Raw genomic sequence first — 19,532 nt, 5'->3', positions numbered from 1 at the left:
GGAGACATTAGGCTTTTAGAAAATGTTCAGATGAGGTGGACCAAGAAAATTACCGGTTTCCATGATCTGCCATACAGTGAACGTCTCGTTAGATTGAGTCTTCAATCCATTAAAGGAAGATTGATCAGAGCTGATCTCATTATGGTGTTCAACATTCTGAAAGGGTTTTGTCCGAATCTAGGTCACCTCTTTGTTAGAAATTTCAACAGAGACACGAGAGGCCACTCCTTTAAGCTTTTTGTTCCTCGTTACAATACAGATGTTCGAACTCGTTTCTTCTCTGTGCGGGTCATTAGCATTTGGAATAATTTACCAGAATCAGTTGTTGTGGTGAATTCTGTTAATGCTCTCAAACGGCATCTCCACACTTCTCTCAGTCAAATTTTGTATGATTTTGATTGACTTTGGGTTGTTGAGTATCTCTTTAACTTGTAAACTTGTGTCCTGTTCTGTGCTGTGTCTCCACTCGGGATTGCCAACCTGACTATATTGTCTTGGCACTTACTCAAGAGTATTATGGCAGTTGTTTGTGTGGTCTTGGTGATGCCACATTAGCCAACCACCAGAACATCTAAAGGACAATCTACTTGCTGTCTTGGTTGGAGGCGTCACCTGATTCTAGATGGGGTTCTCCCCATCTAGGTAAGAAATCTAGGTAAGGTTCCCACAGGTCCCCAAGACCGTTTAGGGCAGGGGATAGGCATAACTCGAAAAGTAGACATTTGCGACGGAAATGAGGTACAAAATCGTGCAATTCTCTAAATCTATCACCAGAAAAACATGAACCCCATCAACAATCGTTGGTTGAGTGAAACGGTAAATTGACCGTTTTTTTTTTTTTTTTTTTTTTTTTTTACGACAAAGGAGGCAGCTCAAGGGCACACAAAAAAAGGAAACAATAATAAAGAAAAGCCCGCTACTCGCTGCTCCTAAAAAATAAACAAAAGAGGTGGCCGAAAGGAATATCAAATACGGGAGGAGAGGTGTCCTGGGCGATAAAACAACACCTCTTGCTAGTTTGTGTTTGTGGTTTATGAAGCCAGTGTGTTCATTTTGTAGTCTTTCTATAGTGAGGAAAGTGATCGGCTTAAATAGCTTGTTGAGCCGTGCGTCCTTTTTTAATAGGTACTACTTGTTATGTCTAATTCTCTCTCTCTCTCTCTCTCTCTCTCTCTCTCTCTCTCTCTCTCTCTCTCTCTCTCTCTCTCTCTCTCTCTCTCTCTCTCTCTCCCCAATATTTGTTAATGTCTTGTTGTTTTGGCAAGTGTTTGTTGCATCCATTGTTTTGCTGTGGACTTTGTACAGCACAAGTGCTTGCATTATTTTGTCTCTTTATTGAGCCAGAGGCCTTCCAGTAGTCATGGAGGTCACAGCATCCCAGGCAGTGGACAGCCTGGGTCTGGTCCCCTTTTTTTTTTTTTTTTTTTTTTTTTTTACAGCAAAGGAGACAGTTCAAGGGCACAAAAAAAGCAAACATTAATAAAAAAAAGCCCGCTACTCGCTGCTCCTAAAAAGAATCCAAAGAGGTGGCCGAAAGATAGGTCAGTTTCGGGAGGAGAGGTGTCCTGATACCCTCCTCTTGAAAGAGTTCAAGTCGTAGGTAGGAGGAAATACAGACGAAGGAAGATTGTTCCAGAGTTTACCAGCGTGAGGGATGAAAGAGTGAAGATGCTGGTTAACTCTTGCATAAAGGGTTTGGACAGTATAGGGATGAGCATGAGTAAAAAGTCGAGTGCAGCGGGGCCGCGGGAGGGGGGAGGCATGCAGTTAGCAAGTTCAGAAGAGCAGTCAGCGTGGAAATATCGATAGAAGATAGAAAGAGAGGCAACATTGCGGCGGAATTTAAGAGGTAGAAGACTATCAGTATGAGGAGGAGAGCTGATGAGACGAAGAGCCTTAGCCTCCACTCTGTCCAGAAGAGCTGTGTGAGTGGAGCCCCCCCACACATGAGATGCATACTCCATACGAGGGCGGACAAGGCCCCTGTATATGGACAGCAACTGTGCAGGGGAGAAGAACTGGCGGAGACGGTACAGAAAAACCCAGCCTCGAGGAAGCTGATTTAGTAAGAGATGAGATATGAAGTTTCCAGTTGAGATTTTGAGTTAAGGATAGACCGAGGATGTTTAGTGTTGAGGAAGGTGATAGCTGGGTGTTGTCAAAGAATAGGGGGTAGTTGTTTGGAAGATTGTGTCGAGTGGATAGGTGGAGAAACTGTGTTTTTGAGGCGTTGAAGGACACCAGGTTCTTCTTGCCCCAATCGGAAATAATAGTAAGGTCTGAGGCTAAGCGTTCTGCAGCCTCCAGCCTTGAGTCGTTAAGTTCCTGAAGGGTGGGTCTTCTATTAAAAGAAGTTGAATAATGCAGAGTGGAATCATCGGCGTAGGAATGGATAGGACAGTTCGTTTTGGAAAGAAGATCATCAATGAACAACAGAAAAAGAGTGGGAGATAGGACAGAACCCTGTGGGACACCACTGTTAATAGATTTAGGGGAAGAACAGTGACCGTCTACCACGGCAGAAATAGAACGGTCAGAAAGGAAACTGGAGATAAAGGTACAGAGAGAAGGATAGAAACCGTAGGAGGATAGTTTAGAAAGCAAAGATTTGTGCAAGACCCTATCAAAAGCTTTTGATATGTCCAGCGCAATAGCAAAAGTTTCACCGAAACGGCTAAGAGAGGATGACCAAGAGTCAGTTAAGAAGGCTAGGAGATCACCAGTAGAACGCCCCTTGCGGAACCCATACTGGCGATCAGATAGAAGGTCAAAAGCGGAAAGGTGCTTTTGAATCTTCCGGTTAAGGATTGATTCAAAAGCTTTAGATAGAAAAGAAAGTAAAGCAATAGGACGGTAGTTTCAGGGATTGGAGCGGTCACCCTTCTTAGGTACAGGCTGTATGAAGGCATACTTCCAGCAGGAAGGAAAGGTAGATGTTGACAGGCAGAGGCGAAAGAGTTTGACCAGGCAGGGTGACAGCACGGAGGCACAGTTTTTAAGGACATTAGGAGGCACTCCATCAGGTCCATAAGCCTTCTGAGGATTGAGGCCAGAGAGGGCATAGAAAACATCATTTTGAAGAATCTTTATAACAGGCATAAAGTAGTCATACGGGGGATGAGTAGTAGGAAACAGCCCAGAATCGTCCAGAGTGGAGTTTTTAGAAAAAGTTTGAGAGAAGAGTTCAGCCTTAGAGATAGATGAGACGGCAGTGTTGCCGTCAGGACTGAGGAATGGAGGGAAAGATGAAGAAGTGAAGTTGGAGGAGATGTTTTTGGCTAGATGCCAGAAGTCACGGGAAGAGTTAGAGAAACCAAGGTTTTGACATTTTCTATTAATGAAAGAATTTTTGGTTAGTCGGAGAATAGATTTGGCACGATTTCGGGCAGAAATGTAAAGTTCATAATTAGCATTAGTTTGAAGGCTCTGGTACCTTTTGTGAGCTACCTCTCTATCATTGACAGCAAGAGAACAAGCGTGATTAAACCAAGGCTTTTTAGCGTGAGGAGTAGAGAAAGAACGAGGAATGTATGCCTCCATTCCAGAGACAATCACCTCTGTGATGCGCTGAGCACACACAGAGGGGTCTCTATCCTGGAAGCAATAATCATTCCACGGGAAATCGGAAAAGTACACCCTCAGGTCGTCCCACCGAGCTGAAGCAAAATGCCAGAAGCAGCGCCTCTTCGGTGGGTCCAGAGGGTGTACAGGAGCGATAGGACAGGATGCAGAAATAAGATTGTGATCGGAGGAGCCCAACGGAGAGAGCAGCTTGACAGAATAAGCAGAAGGGTTTGAGGTAAGGAAGAGGTCTAGAATGTTGGGCCGATCTCCAAGACGGTCGGGAATACGTGTAGGGTGCTGGACCAGCTGCTCTAGGTCGTTGAGGATAGCAAAGTTGTAGGCTTGTTCACCAGGATGGTCAGTGAAAGAGGATGAAAGCCTTGTCCGGCACCTTCGCTGCGTCTTCACAGAGAGCAAGAGGGAGCTTTCTTCTTTACTTCTTGGCCTCCGAGAGTGTTTATTTGTCTCCCTGGTTGTTTGTTTCCGGAGTTTTTGTCTCCTTTAATCTTGTTGGTGACAATTTGATTCTTTCATATTTAAACATGTCTGGTTTTATTTATTTATTTATTTATTTATTTATTTTGATCCACGATATCTTGTTGTTCTTTCTCTCAAAGCGGCGACGCTCTGCACACTTCCTTGCTCTGTTCTTTCCCTTCCTTGATGTCCTTTTCTGTGGTGGCTGTTCTGTAGCATTGTTCTGTCTCTGTTTTCCGCTTCCCATATTCACAAGGTGCTTTTCAGCTGCCTGCTGCATGGTTGCCTCCAGGTTGTCAAGGGCAGCTAGTTCACTGCTCTGGGTCTATTTTGCCTCAGTTTCTTTGATGCAGTTGTCACAATATTGGGGTTGAAAACCAGTAACTGTGTTGTGCTCTGCTACATTTTATGGAATTTGTAGATGCTTTTGGTATTCAGTTTGAAGCATGTTTCTATGAGGCTGTGATCTTTGTCCCAACAGCCACCCCTGGTGCTGGTGCAGCAGCGAGGATCTGAGGTGGGTGCCGTGCTGCGTCCTCACTGCTGCTGGCTTATGTTGCAGTGGAGGCTGCAGGGCCGGGCGGCAGCCTGAGGGGCCAGGACCAGCGGGAGCAGCCTGCCACTGCTGTGAGGATCAGTGCCAGACCATGCACTACAGTACAGTGCAATTCCTTCATCATATTTTGTGCCAAAGAAAAAATTCAGTGCCATAACTTTGAACAGCACCTTGCAAACTCTGATCAGGGGTGCTCAGGAGAACCACTACCACCACCACCACTACCTTGCTTCTGGCATCTCCAGCCATTAAGGAAAGGGAGAGTTTGAGTTAGAGAAGGTTTGAGACCGAGAGCAAGTTCACCAGACACAGCCTTGCACACACTGCTGAAGGGAAGCATGAGTGCCAAGAGTGTGGGAAAAGACTCCCTGGGAAGGGTGACCTCAACAAACACACCCACATACTCTGGTGGAAGACCTCATGAATGCCAAGAGTGTGGGAAAGTGTTTGGTCAGAAGAGTGACCTTAACAGACACACCCTTACACACACTGGTGAAAGACCTCATGAATGCCAAGAGTGTGGCAAAGTGTTCAGTAGGAAGAGTCACCTTAACACACACACCCTTACACACACTGGTGAAAGACCTCATGAATGCCAAGAGTGTGGCAAAGTGTTCAGTAGGAAGAGTAACCTTAACACACACACCCTTACACACACTGGTGAAAGACCTCATGAATGCCAAGAGTGTGGCAAAGTGTTCAATCAGAAGAGTAACCTTAACACACACACCCTTACACACACTGGTGAAAGACCTCATGAAAGCCCTGCGTGTGGCAAAGTGTTCAGTAGGAAGAGTAACCTTAACACACACACCCTTACACACACTGGTGAAAGACCTCACGAATGCCAAGAGTGGGGCAAAGTGTTCAGTAGGAAGAGTAACCTTAACACACACACCCTTACACACACTGGTGAAAGACCTCATGAATGCCAAGAGTGTGGCAAAGTGTTCACTCAGAAGAGTCACCTTAACACACACACCCTTACACACACTGGTGAAAGACCTCATGAATGCCAAGAGTGTGGCAAAGTGTTCACTCAGAAGAGTCACCTTAACACACACACCCTTATACACACTGGTGAAAGTGTGAAGTGTGAAGTGTGCAAATACCTACACTGGACCATCTGCAACAGCCTGAACATCAAGTGCTCTAGCAAAGTGTGGGAACATCAGCCAGAGAAAATCACCGGAAATGAGACGCACACCATCTACTATGACCAGGTAATTCCAACAGCTACCTACCTAGATAATGCTGCAGTGAAACCGGACCTGGTTGTGTGGAACAGGAAAGAAAAAGTGGCTATGATAGTTGAGGTCAGTATCCCACATGACAGCGGGCTAAACAGAGCTGAAAGGGAGAAGGTCACCAAATATCAAGGCCTGATGCATGATATGAAAAGAAACTGGAAATTGAAGAACATCTGGATTGTGCCAGTCATTGCCGGAGCAACAGGCCTACTGAAAAAAAACTTCAAAGACCATCTAGCTAAAATCCCAGGAAACCCGAAGGCAACAGAAATCCAAACAATTGCCCTTAAGGGAACCACTACCATCCTAAAAAGAACCCTCGGTTGCAGCCTCTAAAAAGTGGGTGATTGTTAGGCACTTGGCAGAGTGCCCCATCACCCATAATCAAGACTGAAAAAGTAAACTAAAACAAAAAAGTGAAAGACCTCATGAATGCCAAGAGTGTGGCAAAGTGTTCACTCAGAAGAGTAACCTTAACACACACACCCTTACACACACTGGTGAAAGACCTCATGAATGCCAAGAGTGTGGCAAAGTGTTCACTCAGAAGAGTAACCTTAACACACACACCCTTACACACACTGGTGAAAGACCTCATGAATGCCAAGAGTGTGGCAAAGTGTTCACTCAGAAGAGTCACCTTAACACACACACCCTTACACACACTGGGGAAAGACCTCACGAATGCCTTGAGTGTGACAGAAGGTTCTTTTCTAAGTCTGCATTGAACAGCCACGTTGTCACACACTCTGATCTGAGACAGTTCAAGTGTGATGTTTGTCTAAAACATTTCAAGACCAGGCAGAATATTGCCAGGCACATGAAGATCCACTTCCCCTGAGGTGTTGTGTGGTGCCGCAGTATGTGATGGCGGTGGAGGACAGTGTTTGGCATCCCCGCCCTGGCTGAAGAACAAGAAGAAAGAGAAGACGAAGAGAGAAAGACAGACGTGGAGGAACAACAAGAACAGAAAAGAAAGAAAGGAATGAAAAGACTAGTGAAAGAAAGACAGTGACCTCAACACACACACCCTAACACACACTGGTGAAGGACCCCATGAATGCCAAGAGTGTGGCAAAAGGTTTACACAGAAGGGTTGCCTCAACACACATGCCCTTACACACACTGGTGAAAGGCCTCATGAATGTGAAGTTTGTGGCCAAAGGTTTACACAGAAGGGTTGCCTCAACACACACACCCTTACACACACTGGTGAGAGGCCTTATGAGTGTCTAGAATGTGGATAAAGGTTCAGAGAGAAGCAAACCCTGGAGCGTCACATGTTCAGACACTCTGGCCTGAGAGAGTTCAAGTGTGTGGGAAGCACTTTAACACGAAGGAGGACATTGCCGGGCACATGAAGACCCACTTCTGTGGTGGTGTGTTGTGCTGCTGTGTGTGTGTGACGGGGAGCCAGTCATCAACACCACCTGGGGAGGACTGGCGCCGTGTTGTGGCTGACTGCTGAGGGATGCACCGACACCACAGTGAACAGTGCCATCTGCCCCCAGCCATCTTGCCCCGGCACAGTGCAGCAGCCAACACCACAGTGAACAGTGCCGTCTGCCCCGAGCCAACTTGCCCCGGCACAGTGCAGCAGCCAACAATACAGTGAACAGTGCCGTGTGCCCCGAGCTACCTTGCCCCGGCACAGTGCAGCAGCCAACACCACAGTGAACAGTGCCGTCTGCCCCGAGCCAACTTGCCCCGGCACAGTGCAGCAGCCAACAATACAGTGAACAGTGCCGTGTGCCCCGAGCTACCTTGCCCCGGCACAGTGCAGCAGCCAACACCACAGTGAACAGTGCCGCCTGCCCCGAGCCATCTTGCCCCGGCACAGTGCAGCAGCCAACACCACAGTGAACAGTGCCGTGTGCCCCGAGCCACCTTGCCCCGGCACAGTGCAGCAGCCAACACCACAGTGAACAGTGCCGTCTGCCATGAGCCACCTTGCCCCGGCACAATGCAGCAGCCAACACCACAGTGAACAGTGCCGTGTGCCCCGAGCCATCTTACCCCGGCGCAGTGCAGCAGCCAACACCACTGTGAACAGTGCCGTGTGCCCCGAGCCACCTTGCCCCGGCACAGTGCAGCAGCCAACACCACAGTGAACAGTGCCGTCTGCCATGAGCCACCTTGCCCCGGCACAGTGCAGCAGCCAACACCACAGTGAACAGTGCCGTCTGCCATGAGCCACCTTGCCCCGGCACAGTGCAGCAGCCAACACCAGTGAACAGTGCCGTGTGCCCCGAGTCACCTTGCCCCGGCACAGTGCAGCATCCAACATCACAGTGAACAGTGCCATGTGGCCCGAGCCACCTTGCCTCGGCACAGTGCAGCAGCCAACACCACCGTGAACAGTGCCATCTACCCCAAGCCACCTTGCCCCGGCACAGTGCAGCAGCCAACACCACCGTGAACAGTGCCATCTACCCCGAGCCACCTTGCCCCGGCACAGTGCAGCAGTCAACACCACCGTGAACAGTGCCATCTAACCCAAGCCACCTTGCCCCGGCACAGTGCAGCAGCCAACAAGCCACACCACAGTGAGCAGTGCCGTGTGCCCCGAGCCACCTTGCCCCGGCACAGTGCAGCAACCAACACCACAGTGAACAGTGCCGTGTGCCCTGAGCCACCTTGCCCCGGCACAGTGCAGCAGCCAACACCACAGTGAACAGTGCCGTGTGCCCTGAGCCACCTTGCCCCGGCACAGTGCAGCAGCCAACACCACCGTGAACAGTGCCATCTACCCCAAGCCACCTTGCCCCGGCACAGTGCAGCAGCCAACACCACAGTGAACAGTGCCGTGTGCCCCGAGCCACTTTGCCCTGGCACAGTGCAGCAACCAACACCACAGTGAACAGTGCCGTGTGCCCCGAGCCACCTTGCCCCGGCACAGTGCAGCAGCCAACACCACAGTGAACAGTGCCCTCTGCCCCGAGCCACCTTGCCCCGGCACAGGGCAGCAGCCAACACCACAGAGAACAGTGCCATGTGCCCCGAGCCACCTTGCCCCGGTACAGTGCAGCAGCCAACACCACAGTGAACAGTGCCATCTGCCCCGAGCCACCTTGCCCCGGCACAGTGCAGCAGCCAACACCACAGTGAACAGTGCCGTCTGCCCCGAGCCACTTTGCCCCGGCACAGTGCAGCAGCCGACACCAGAGTGAACAGTGCCGTCTGCCCCGAGCCATCTTGCCCCGGCACAGTGCAGCAGCCAACACCACAGTGAAGAGTGCCATCTGCCCCGAGCCACCCTGCCCCGGCACAGTGCAGCAGCCAACACCACAGTGAACAGTGCCGTCTGCCCCGAGCCACCTTGCCCCGGCACAGTGCAGCAGCCAACACCACAGTGAACAGTGCCATCTGCCCCGAGTCACCTTGCCCCGGCACAGTGCAGCAGCCAACACCACAGTGAACAGTGCCGTCTGCCCCGAGCCACCTTGCCCCGGCACAGTGCAGCAGCCAACACCGCAGTGAACAGTGCCATCTGCCCCGAGCCACCTTGCCCCGGTACAGTGCTGCAGCCAACACCACAGTGAACAGTGCCATCTGCCCCGAGCCACCTTGCCCCGGCACAGTGCAGCAGCCAACACCACAGTGAACAGTGCCATCTGCCCCAAGCCACTTTGCCCCGGCACAGTGCAGCAGCCAACAAGCCACACCACAGTGAACAGTGCCGTGTGCCCCGAGCCACCTTGACCCGGCACAGTGCAGCAACCAACACCACAGTGAACAGTGCCGTGTGCCCCGAGCCACCTTGCCCCGGCACAGTGCAGCAGCCAACACCACAGTGAACAGTGCCGTGTGCCCCGAGCCACCTTGCCCCGGCACAGTGCAGCAGCCAACACCACCGTGAACAGTGCCATCTACCCCAAGCCACCTTGCCCCGGCACAGTGCAGCAGCCAACACCACAGTGAACAGTGCCGTGTGCCCCGAGCCACTTTGCCCTGGCACAGTGCAGCAACCAACACCACAGTGAACAGTGCCGTCTGCCCCGAGCCACCTTGCCCCGGCACAGTGCAGCAGCCAACACCACAGTGAACAGTGCCGTCTGCCCCGAGCCACCTTGCCCCGGCACAGTGCAGCAGCCAACACCACAGTGAACAGTGCCATGTGCCCCCAGCCACCTTGCCCCGGCACAGTGCAGCAGCCAACACCACAGTGAACAGTGCCGCCTGCCCCGAGCCACCTTGCCCCGGCACAGTGCAGCAGCCAACACCACAGTGAACAGTGCCGTCTGCCCCGAGCCATCTTGCCCCGGCACATTGCAGCAGCCGACACCACAGTGAACAGTGCCGTCTGCCCCGAGCCATCTTGCCCCGGCACAGTGCAGCAGCCAACATCACAGTGAACAGTGCCATCTGCCCCGAGCCACCCTGCCCCGGCACAGTGCAGCAGCCAACACCACAGTGAACAGTGCCGTCTGCCCCGAGCCACCTTGCCCCGGCACAGTGCAGCAGCCAACACCACAGTGAACAGTGCCATCTGCCCCGAGCCACCTTGCCCCGGTACAGTGCAGCAGCCAACACCACAGTGAACAGTGCCGTGTGCCCCGAGCCACCTTGCCCCGGCACAGTGCAGCAGCCAACACCACAGTGAACAGTGCCATCTGCCCCAAGCCACTTTGCCCCGGCACAGTGCAGCAGCCAACACCACAGTGAACAGTGCCATCTGCCCCGAGCCATCTTGCCCCGGCACAGTGCAGCAGCCAACACCACAGTGAACAGTGCCGTCTGCCCCGAGCCATCTTGCCCCGGCACAGTGCAGCAGCCAACACCACAGTGAACAGTGCCATCTGCCCCGAGCCACCTTGCCCCGGCACAGTGCAGCAGCGGTGACTCGGGCCGCCACAACAGACTATCAGCAGGATTACCAAGGGGACGCTGTGTGAGGGTTTGTCAAGTTTCCCTGCGCTCCACAACAAACCCGGTCCAGCAGAGACCACTGGTGCAGAGTGCCGGCCTGGGAGCTGTGATGGCTTGTTAAACCCGGCCCAGCAGAGACCACTGAGACAGAGTGCCGGCCTGGGAGCTGTGATGGCTTGTTAAACCCGGCCCGGCAGAGACCACTGGGGCAGAGTGCCGGCCTGGGAGCTGTGATGGCTTGTTAGGGCTGCTGCTCCGAGGGAATTGAAGGCAGAATATGTAATGGGTCAAGGCAGGAACACTCCAGTGGTGCTTGTCAAGCCTTGTATTGTTGGCCAGTGGCTGGGTGATGGACGGGCAAGTGGCTGCAGCAGGGAAGGCTGAGCACTGTGCTGGGGCTGAGGGGAGATAAAGGCACAGGCAGTACAGCAGTGTGCTGCGTAGAACACTCTTGGCGGAAACACCCAGAGGAAAATGACTGAAGAACACAGATGAAGGAAGACCAGAGAGGGAGGAAGGAAAGCATGCTGGGCCTCAGAGGTCTGGAGAAGAATGAATGAAGAGTGAGTAGCGTAGGATTAATGAAGAGGAAGAAGAAGGTGCCGGCACTCTGCGGGTGAGTGCCCTGCCCACAGGCCTGGAGAGGGGCCGTGTGCCTGCTGGACGCCGCCTGCTAGGGCACCCTTGTCTGAGGCAGCTGCTGCCTGCACCCTCGGCCAGGCCCACAGACACACCACAGCGGGTGAGTGATGTGGCTGCTACACACACACACACACACACACACAGAACAGCTAAACTAAGGGAAGGGGAAGATTGTAAGGAAATAAATTTATAGAAAAACAGAAATGTTAAGATATACCCTGAGACTCCATCAGTTTTTTTTTTTTTTTGTTTGTTTTTTGTTTTTTTTTACGTCTATCCCTATAGCGCTGGTAGGCTTGCTTGAGGGGCCTGGATGGTGTTCGGCCCCAGCCCGTCATGGCGCAGGCAAGTGTTTATAGTGGCGCCATCTTCTCATGGCTCATGCTGCCCCCCAGAACTCCTTCTTGATTCACTTGGACGGTTTCCTCTAGAGTCTGGGTTGATGGGTGGTCTTCAAGACAGCATGTAGGTAGTTTTAAGCCACTCGGCGGTGACTGAAAAATCCCAGGTGGTAGCGTGGGGATTCGAACCCGCGTCGTCCATCACGCGGTGAATGTGGGCCCAGCACGCTACCACTCAGCCACCGCCTACCTGGCTACAGCTTTCCTCTCTTCCAGCTCCCCCAACGGTTTATATACCGCCTCTTTATATACTGAGACTTCCTCCATGTGAACATTTGTCTTGTTTTCTTGTGGTTCGTTGATTCTTTAGTAAAAACTTGCTGGAACTCTTTGTTTAGTAACTCCGCCGTGTCTTGAGGATCAGCGGTTGTCACACTCCCGTCGCTCAGTCTATCAATTGTTTCTCTTGGTTCAATCTTTCCATTTATGAATCTGTAAAATAGTTTGGGTTGTTCCTTACACTTTTCCACAATATCCTTTTCATATCCCTTCTCTTCTTCCTTCCTTATTTTCACGTATTCATTTCTCGCTGCCTTAAAATCTTCTTTATTCCTTTGGTTTTTATTTCTTTTTAGTCTTTTCCTTGCTTTGTCTCTTTTTTTTCTTTTGCCTTAGCACACCTTGCATTAAACCAGTCCTTTTTCCCTTCTCTTTGGGTCTGTTTCTGGTACAAACTTCTTGATCCTGTTTTATACGCCTCCATAAAGATATCACACTTTTCTTGCACTTCACTTGTTCCCATTAGCTCATCCCAGTCCAGCTCCCTGTAATGTTTCCTGAGGTTTTCCACGTCTGCCTTCCTTTAGTGTTCCTAACTGACGAGGATTCTGAGATATTGGCAGTTAGAGTTGAAGTTGTCATTGAGTTTTGGATATTTTTATGTTGGAAAGTTTTTAGTTAAGTGCAAATTTCTCATGAACTATAAGGTTATGAGCACTGCCAGTTATAGGTGTTGTAGGTGAGTGTTACGAGCATCTTGTGTTAGGATCTTGTGTTCCTAACTGATGTGCTTGCCGAGATATTTCCAGTTGAAGTTGTCATTGAATTTTGGATAGTTATATTGGATAGTTTTTAGTTCAGTGCAAATTTCTCATGAACTATAAGGTTATGAACACTGCCAGTTATAAGTGTTGTAGGTGAGTGTTACGAGCATCTTGTGTTAGAATCTTGTGTTCCTAACTGATGTGCTTGCCGAGATATTGGCAGTTAGAGTTGTGGTATTTTGATGGAAAGCTTTTAGTTAAGTGCAAATTTCTCAGGAGCTAGAAGGTTATGAACACTGCCAGTTATAGGTGTTGTAGGTGAGTGTTAGGAACATCTTGTGTTAGAATCTTGTGTTCCTAACTGATGTGCTTTCCGAGATATTGGCAGTTGAATTTGATGCACCCACCCACACACACACACATGCACACTAACTCTGTGATGGTTCTTGCAGGGAAGGAGCTGAGATGAGACCAGACTCAGCCCTCCAGTGAGCCGAGGAGACCACCAAGGGGACACCCACGCACCTCATCACCTGGGGGGAGGATGCATGGAGGCTGTCGGTGAGTGAAACAACCCACCCCCAGTGTATGCTCAGGCACAATGTTACGCCAGGTCAGGGGCTGGCTCAAGAACAGGTACTTCCCCTCAGGGAGATTAATTGAGCCAAGGAAGGAGAGAGATGAGGAGATGGAACACTCTCTCTCTCTCTCTCTCTCTCTCTCTCTCTCTCTCTCTCTCTCTCTCTCTCTCTCTCTCTCTCTCTCTCTCTCTCTCTCTCTCTCTCTCTCTCTCTGTATTTCTATAAAAGATAAGACTAATAAAGTTTGGAAATATATATAACAATGGATATATTTAAACCTATTACTCTTCTTTTTCTTCTTCCTCTTCTTCCTCCTCTTCCTCTTCCTTCTCCTCTCTCTCTCCTGTCCACCAGTGAGCTATTGTATTCTTTCTCCTTCTCCTCCTTCCTTTTCCTTTCTTTTCCTTCCCTTCCTTCCCTTCCCACCTGACCGCCAACAACAACAAACAGCGTCAACTCTAGGTATTCTTGTGTTGGGAATCATGAGTACTGTATTGGTATGAGTTAATTTTGTGTGTGTGCTGGACAAGGCTGTTGAATGAGTATAACCACTGCTCTTCTGTATTAACCAAACGTGTGTGTGTGTACCAATGCTTTTTTTTTTAACTCAAAGATGACTATAATTGACAATGTGTGTGTGTGTGGCTGTCATGTAGGAAGGGAAGGGAAGGGAAGGAAGAAAGTAACATCGCAAACTTCACTGAACCGACTACTGTGTGGATGCAGGAGAGAGAGTGTGTGTGTTCCATCCTCCAGTCCCTTGCCGAGATGAGTGGGCCAGATAGCACCAGCCAGTCACTCTGAAAAGGTTATGTTATAATCAGCGGCTGACACACACACACACACACACACACACACACACACACACACACACACACACACACACACAAATAAATAAAATAAAATGAAAAAAAAAATTTAAAATAATAATAAGGAGATGTTGGACAAATACAGATACGGAGATGGGACCACACGAACATAAGCCCTGTGAGACTACAACTAGGTAAACACACACACACACCCTAACCTAATGAGCCTGCAACTACTAATGAAGAGCTTGTTAGAAATATTAAAAGAAAACTGAAATACAACCTCCAGCACCCGACGTGGTGCTAAGGGCCGCTTTCACAGTCGTTTTGTTTGTTTTGATCGTTAGCAATGGCTGTTATCGCCGCTATAGTATTTCCACGTGAAACTGGCCGATGGGGTAGTGGCGGCTGCAGGGTTAGCCTAGCCCCGCACCTTGCCACACACTCTCAACACCTCTCGCTTCCTCTGCAGCCGCCACTACCCCATAGGCCAGTTTCACGTGGAAAACTATAGCGTCGATCGCCGCCATTGGTAACGATCAAAACAAACAGAGTGACTGTGAAAGCGGCCCTTAGTGAAGACACCAAAAGTTTATTATTATTATTATTATTATTATTAATGAAACACAAGCGGACAACTTTACATTTTTCCTCCCGCACCGTCCTGGTCATGAAGGCAAGAGTCTTCCAGTGTTGGTGGCCAAGCCTTTTGAGGGGAACCAGTGGACACCAGAGGAGGAGGAAGAGGGAGGGAAGGAACTTGCAAGGACTGTGGGCTCCAAGGAAACATTCTGTGCCACGGCCAAGGGGGGAAAAGGTCTGGCAGAAGTAAGAACACTCCCAGTGAAAGGTTTGTTTAGTGGCGCAATATCTGTGGTCATATGCCGGAGAGACAGAAGGGGAAGGAATTACAGGAGAAGGGAAAGTAGAAAGTTTTGTTTAGTGGGCGCAACATCTGTGGTCATATGCCGGAGAGAGACAGAAGGGGAAGGAATTATAGGAGAAGGGAAAGTAGAAAATTTGGTTTAGTGGGTGCAACATCTGTGGTCATATGCAAGAGAGAGACAGGAGGGGAAGGAATTATAGAAGGGAACAGACCCCAGGAGACGGGACACAACCCCCGATTAATACCTGGGTGGACAGGGGCGTAGGGTATCGGAAAAGCAGCCCAAATTTTTACACCGCCCGGGAATCGAACCCGGGCTCTCTCGATTGTGAGCCGAGTGTGCTAACCACTGCACCACGAACCCCCCCCCCCCCCCCCGGCGATCAGGAAGAAAATGGAGAGATTTATTGAAGGTAAACAAGATAATGATGATTGGCTGTTAAGTTTGAGGGATAAACACAACATTGTTTTATTAAGAAATGATTTAAGATGCAAGGCTGACATCAACACTTGGGAAGGAAGAGATCCAAAGAGTGTGATGCCTTAGTAAAGCCTCAATTATACAGCATACATGTAACTCTCGATTTACGCGAGTTTGGTTTATGCATTTTTTAAATAACGTGGGGTCCAAAATCCAAATAAATGTTTAATTTACACGTTTTCTTAATCACTTTTACGCGATATTTTATGGAGTGGCCACCAGATGTCTCATGCAACTGGACTCACACGGCCACACAGCTGAGCTCAGTTCTTCCCGCGCACCACTTGAACAACAATACAGTACCCACGCAACTCAACAACAACAACACCCTCGCTGCTGTGTTACCACGAGGGGAAAGGCAGCCAGAGGAGGAACCACGAGAAGGAGAGGAGTCAGAGTGATACAGTAGGCAATAAAGGTACAAACCTACCTCTTGTTGGATTTACATTGTTTTTGATTTACGCAATGACCTCTTCACAATACTCACGTAAATCGAGAGTTACCTGTATGCTCTCCCTACCACAACGTAACTCATCTCAAAACGTAACTTCTCCGAAATCTCAATTCTTCTGCAAACACTTCCTACGTACCTCCACGCAGAGCTGAGAACCTCACAGACGGCAGCACTGGTGGGGCGGGCACACAGCGCACAGCACCGGGGGCTGGACGGTGCTGTGCGGAACAACCTCGGCCATCGCTGACTCTGTTCCTGTAAACCTCCCCCTGCTGACTGCTGCCGCCTCTGCCTCTACTGACTCAAGCAGGCTGCCCACTGATCATCCTGTGCAAGTAGTAACAGTAGTAGTAGTAGTAGTAGTAGTTGTGGTGGTAGTAGTAGTAGTAGTAGTAGTAGTAGTAGTAGTATATTTTTGCTTCTAACTTTTCTTTTTTTTCAATTAAGAAACATCAAATTTCATGTGCGCATAGAAAGGACATTCACGCACATGTGCACCAAATCCAAAACTTGTAAAGCACACACACACACAGAAATATGAGCCAACACACACACACACACACACACACACACACGCACACACAGACATGAGCCAAAACACACACACGCACATATATGAAAAAAAAATTGGTTGAGATATATTTTACCCTTAATTTGAATGCAGTTTTCTCAGTAACTATTAACACTATGGCAAAATGCAAACTACCACAAGACACTACAATGGGTCGTATTATAAGACATTTCGCCGTCCAAGAACACTCATTTGACAAGGCTTTCGTAGGAGTTTCGGGCATTTCCAGGGGTAATTTATTGACCCTTCCTCTGTACCATGAACCTAAAGAAACACACATTTGACCAGGCTTTGCTAGGAGTTGTGGGCATTTCCAGGGGTAGTTTTGTGACCCTGGTGTTAGTCTGACCCTTCCTTTGTACGATGAACCTAAAGAAACACACATTTGACCAGGCTTTCCTACGAGTTGTGGGTATTGCCAGGGATAGTTTTGTGACCCTGGTGTTAGTCTGACCCTTCCTTTGTGCCATGAACCTAAAGAAACACACATTTGACCAGGCTTTCCAAGGAGTTGTGGGTATTGCCAGGGGTAGTTTTGTGACCCTGGTGGTAGTGTGACCCTCTGTACCGTGAACCTAAAGAAACACACATTTGACCAGGCTTTCCTATGAGTTTTGGGCATTTCCAGGAGTAGTTTTGTGACCCTGGTGGTAGTGTGACCCTTCCTCTGTACCGTGAACCTAAGGGAACACATATTTGACCAGGCTTTCTTACGAGTTTCGGGCATTTCCAGGGGTAGTTTTATGACCCTGGTGTTAGTTTGACCCTTCTTCTGTGGCATGAACCTACGGAAACACTCATTAGAACCCGACTGACCTTTAGAAATCGTTAATGTGAGGAGCGATAGTAGTAGTACCTTATAATAGCAACCTGTACAACTCTTTCACTGTAACAGCCATCCATAACACTGTTCCCAGCACTGCCTGTAACACCAGTAGAAGCAATCATAACATTTTTTACCCTTAATTTGAATGCATTTTTCTCAGTAACTATTAGCACTATGGCAAAATGCAAACTACCACAAGAAACTACAACTCTTTCACTGTAACAGCCATCCATAACACTGTTCCCAGCACTGCCTGTAACACCAGTAGAAGCAATCATAACATTTTTTACCCTTAATTTGAATGCATTTTTCTCAGTAACTATTAACGCTATGGCAAAATGCAAACTACCACAAGAAACTACAACTCTTCCACTGTAACAGCCATCCATAGCACTGTTCCCAGCACTGCCTGTAACACCAGTAGAAGCAATCATAACATTTTTTACCCTTAATTTGAATGCATTTTTCTCAGTAACTATTAACACTATGGCAAAATGCAAACTACCACAAGAAACTACAACTCTTCCACTGTAACAGCCATCCATAACACTGTTCCCAGCACTGCCTGTAACACCAGTAGAAGCAATCCTGTCATAACATTTTTACACCTTTAATTTGAATGCATTTTTCTCAGTAACTATTCATGCTATGGCAAACTGCAAACTACCACAAGAAACTACAACTCTTCCACTGTAACAGCCATGCATAACACCGCTCCGAGCACCGCCTATAACACCAGCAGTAGCAATCCTGTCATAACATTTTTTCTGACTTCACAATCATATCTGCTAAATGCCTCTCCATGCTAGGTTGCTTTATGTTTTGGGTTCTAACTCTTTCTTTGTTTAATTTAGAACTCTCAAAGTCTGTGTGCGTATAGAGGGAAGATTCACGCACATGTGTACCAAATCTCAAAGCTCTAGCACACACACACACACACACACACACACACACACACACACACACACACACACACACACACACACACACACACACATACACTATACGTCCAAGACTGGAATATGCAGCATTAGTGTGGTCACCTAGATTGAAGAAAGAAATTAGATAGTTGGAAAGAATACAAGAAGCAGTGACTAAATTACCGAAAACTCTGAGAGAACATACTTATGAAGCAAGACTGGAGAAATAGGGACTAACAACACTGGAGAGCAGATGAGAGAGAGGGGACCTAATAGCATTGTACAGGATACAAGAGGGACTGGAGAAATTGGACAGGGAAGACCTAGTGGTGCGTGACAGAACTGTGACAAGAGGCAATGGTAAGAAATTGAAGAAGAGCGACTGTAGGAGAGACATCAAGAAATACAGTTTTCCATACAGAAGCATAACATGGAACGGACATGACAAGGAGACTGTGTGTGCATGAACGATTCATGAATTTAAATAATAAGCGTTATGGAGACGGGACAGCACGAGCCTAGTAAAGCTCCTTTCCTGTATTTCACAACTAGGTAAATACACACACACACACACACACACACACACACACACACACACACACACACACACACTTTCATTCCATTCTGGTGTAAATATCTTAAATAATGTTTAGTTTGTGTATATACATGGCTTAAGTATTACATTAGCACTTTATTTAGTGCAGTGAACCCTCGACATAACGCACTAATTGGGGGACCTTTGTCCGTTAATGCCACAAGTCCGTAATAAGTGCCGAAAAAAAACCTACAATAACACCGACGAACCAATAAACGTACGTATATATATTTCTTTCTTGTGTGTGTTGTGTGCACGTTGTCTGTATGGCCGCACAGCACACCTGGCAACGGACTGCGAGGCACTGAGGCTGCCAGTGGGGCCTGTGGGGGGTTGTATTGTTACAGGAACAAAAGTTGGAAAGTTTGGTTTAGTCGGTGCAACATCTGTGGTCATATGCCGGAGAGAGACAGAAAGGGAAGGAATTATAGGATAAGGGAACGGACCCCAGGAGACGGGACACAACCCTCGATTAATACCTGGTACCCATTCGCTGCTGGGTGGACAGGGGCGTAGGGTATCAGAAAAGCCGCCCAAATTTTTCCACTCCGCCCGGGAATCGAACCCGGGCTCTCTCGGCTGTGAGTCGAGTGTGCTAACCACTGCACCACGAAGCCCCCTGGTGTTTGGCGGTGGAAATACACGGCGCAAGACATGACAGGGCGGT

The 19,532-nt window shown here is 48.8% G+C and overlaps 1 protein-coding gene and 1 long non-coding RNA gene across 8 annotated transcripts; both read right to left on the bottom strand.

Annotated features, from left to right (window-relative positions):
* Positions 1 to 4,674: 4,674 nt before the first annotated feature.
* Positions 4,675 to 6,573, bottom strand: LOC126991721 (uncharacterized). 7 transcript variants are annotated; one of them, XR_007745785.1, is made up of 4 exons: positions 6,320 to 6,545; positions 5,519 to 5,649; positions 5,099 to 5,350; positions 4,675 to 5,014 (listed from the first exon to the last, which is right to left on the bottom strand). It is a non-coding gene; the product is annotated as an uncharacterized LOC126991721 (long non-coding RNA). The 7 variants fall into 7 exon arrangements; XR_007745783.1 differs by lacking the exon at positions 4,675 to 5,014 and having other exon boundaries at positions 5,022 to 5,350; positions 5,519 to 5,602; positions 6,273 to 6,573; XR_007745784.1 differs by lacking the exon at positions 4,675 to 5,014 and having other exon boundaries at positions 5,022 to 5,350; positions 5,603 to 5,649; positions 6,320 to 6,573.
* A 474-nt stretch (positions 6,574 to 7,047) lies between these two features.
* LOC126991724 (uncharacterized) lies at positions 7,048 to 10,652 on the bottom strand. Its single transcript, XM_050850420.1, has 8 exons — positions 10,413 to 10,652; positions 10,227 to 10,350; positions 9,979 to 10,102; positions 9,855 to 9,916; positions 9,607 to 9,668; positions 9,166 to 9,351; positions 7,864 to 8,044; positions 7,048 to 7,079 (listed from the first exon to the last, which is right to left on the bottom strand). Exons 1-8 carry the CDS (start codon positions 10,644 to 10,646, stop codon positions 7,048 to 7,050), a joined length of 1,005 nt encoding a protein of 334 aa, XP_050706377.1. The 5' UTR covers positions 10,647 to 10,652.
* Positions 10,653 to 19,532: the final 8,880 nt, after the last annotated feature.

Source organism: Eriocheir sinensis, unplaced genomic scaffold (assembly GCF_024679095.1).
Source record: "Eriocheir sinensis breed Jianghai 21 unplaced genomic scaffold, ASM2467909v1 Scaffold328, whole genome shotgun sequence".
In the NCBI taxonomy this organism is placed as follows: domain Eukaryota; kingdom Metazoa; phylum Arthropoda; class Malacostraca; order Decapoda; family Varunidae; genus Eriocheir; species Eriocheir sinensis.
Note: the sequence above shows the minus strand (reverse complement) of the source record. Positions and strands in the feature narration are given on the sequence as shown.

Excerpts from the sequence above, each read along its gene's own strand:
- LOC126991724 (XM_050850420.1), bottom strand. The coding sequence starts at position 10,646 with ATGGCACTGTTCACTGTGGTGTTGGCTGCTGCACTGTGCCGGGGCAAG. Across the intron at positions 9,352-9,606 it reads CTGCACTGTGCCGGGGCAAG|GTGGCTCGGGGCAGATGGCA; the intron begins GTGGCTCGGGGC and ends TACCGGGGCAAG. Across the intron at positions 8,045-9,165 it reads CTGCACTGTGCCGGGGCAAG|GTGGCTCATGGCAGACGGCA; the intron begins GTGGCTCGGGGC and ends TGCCGGGGCAAG.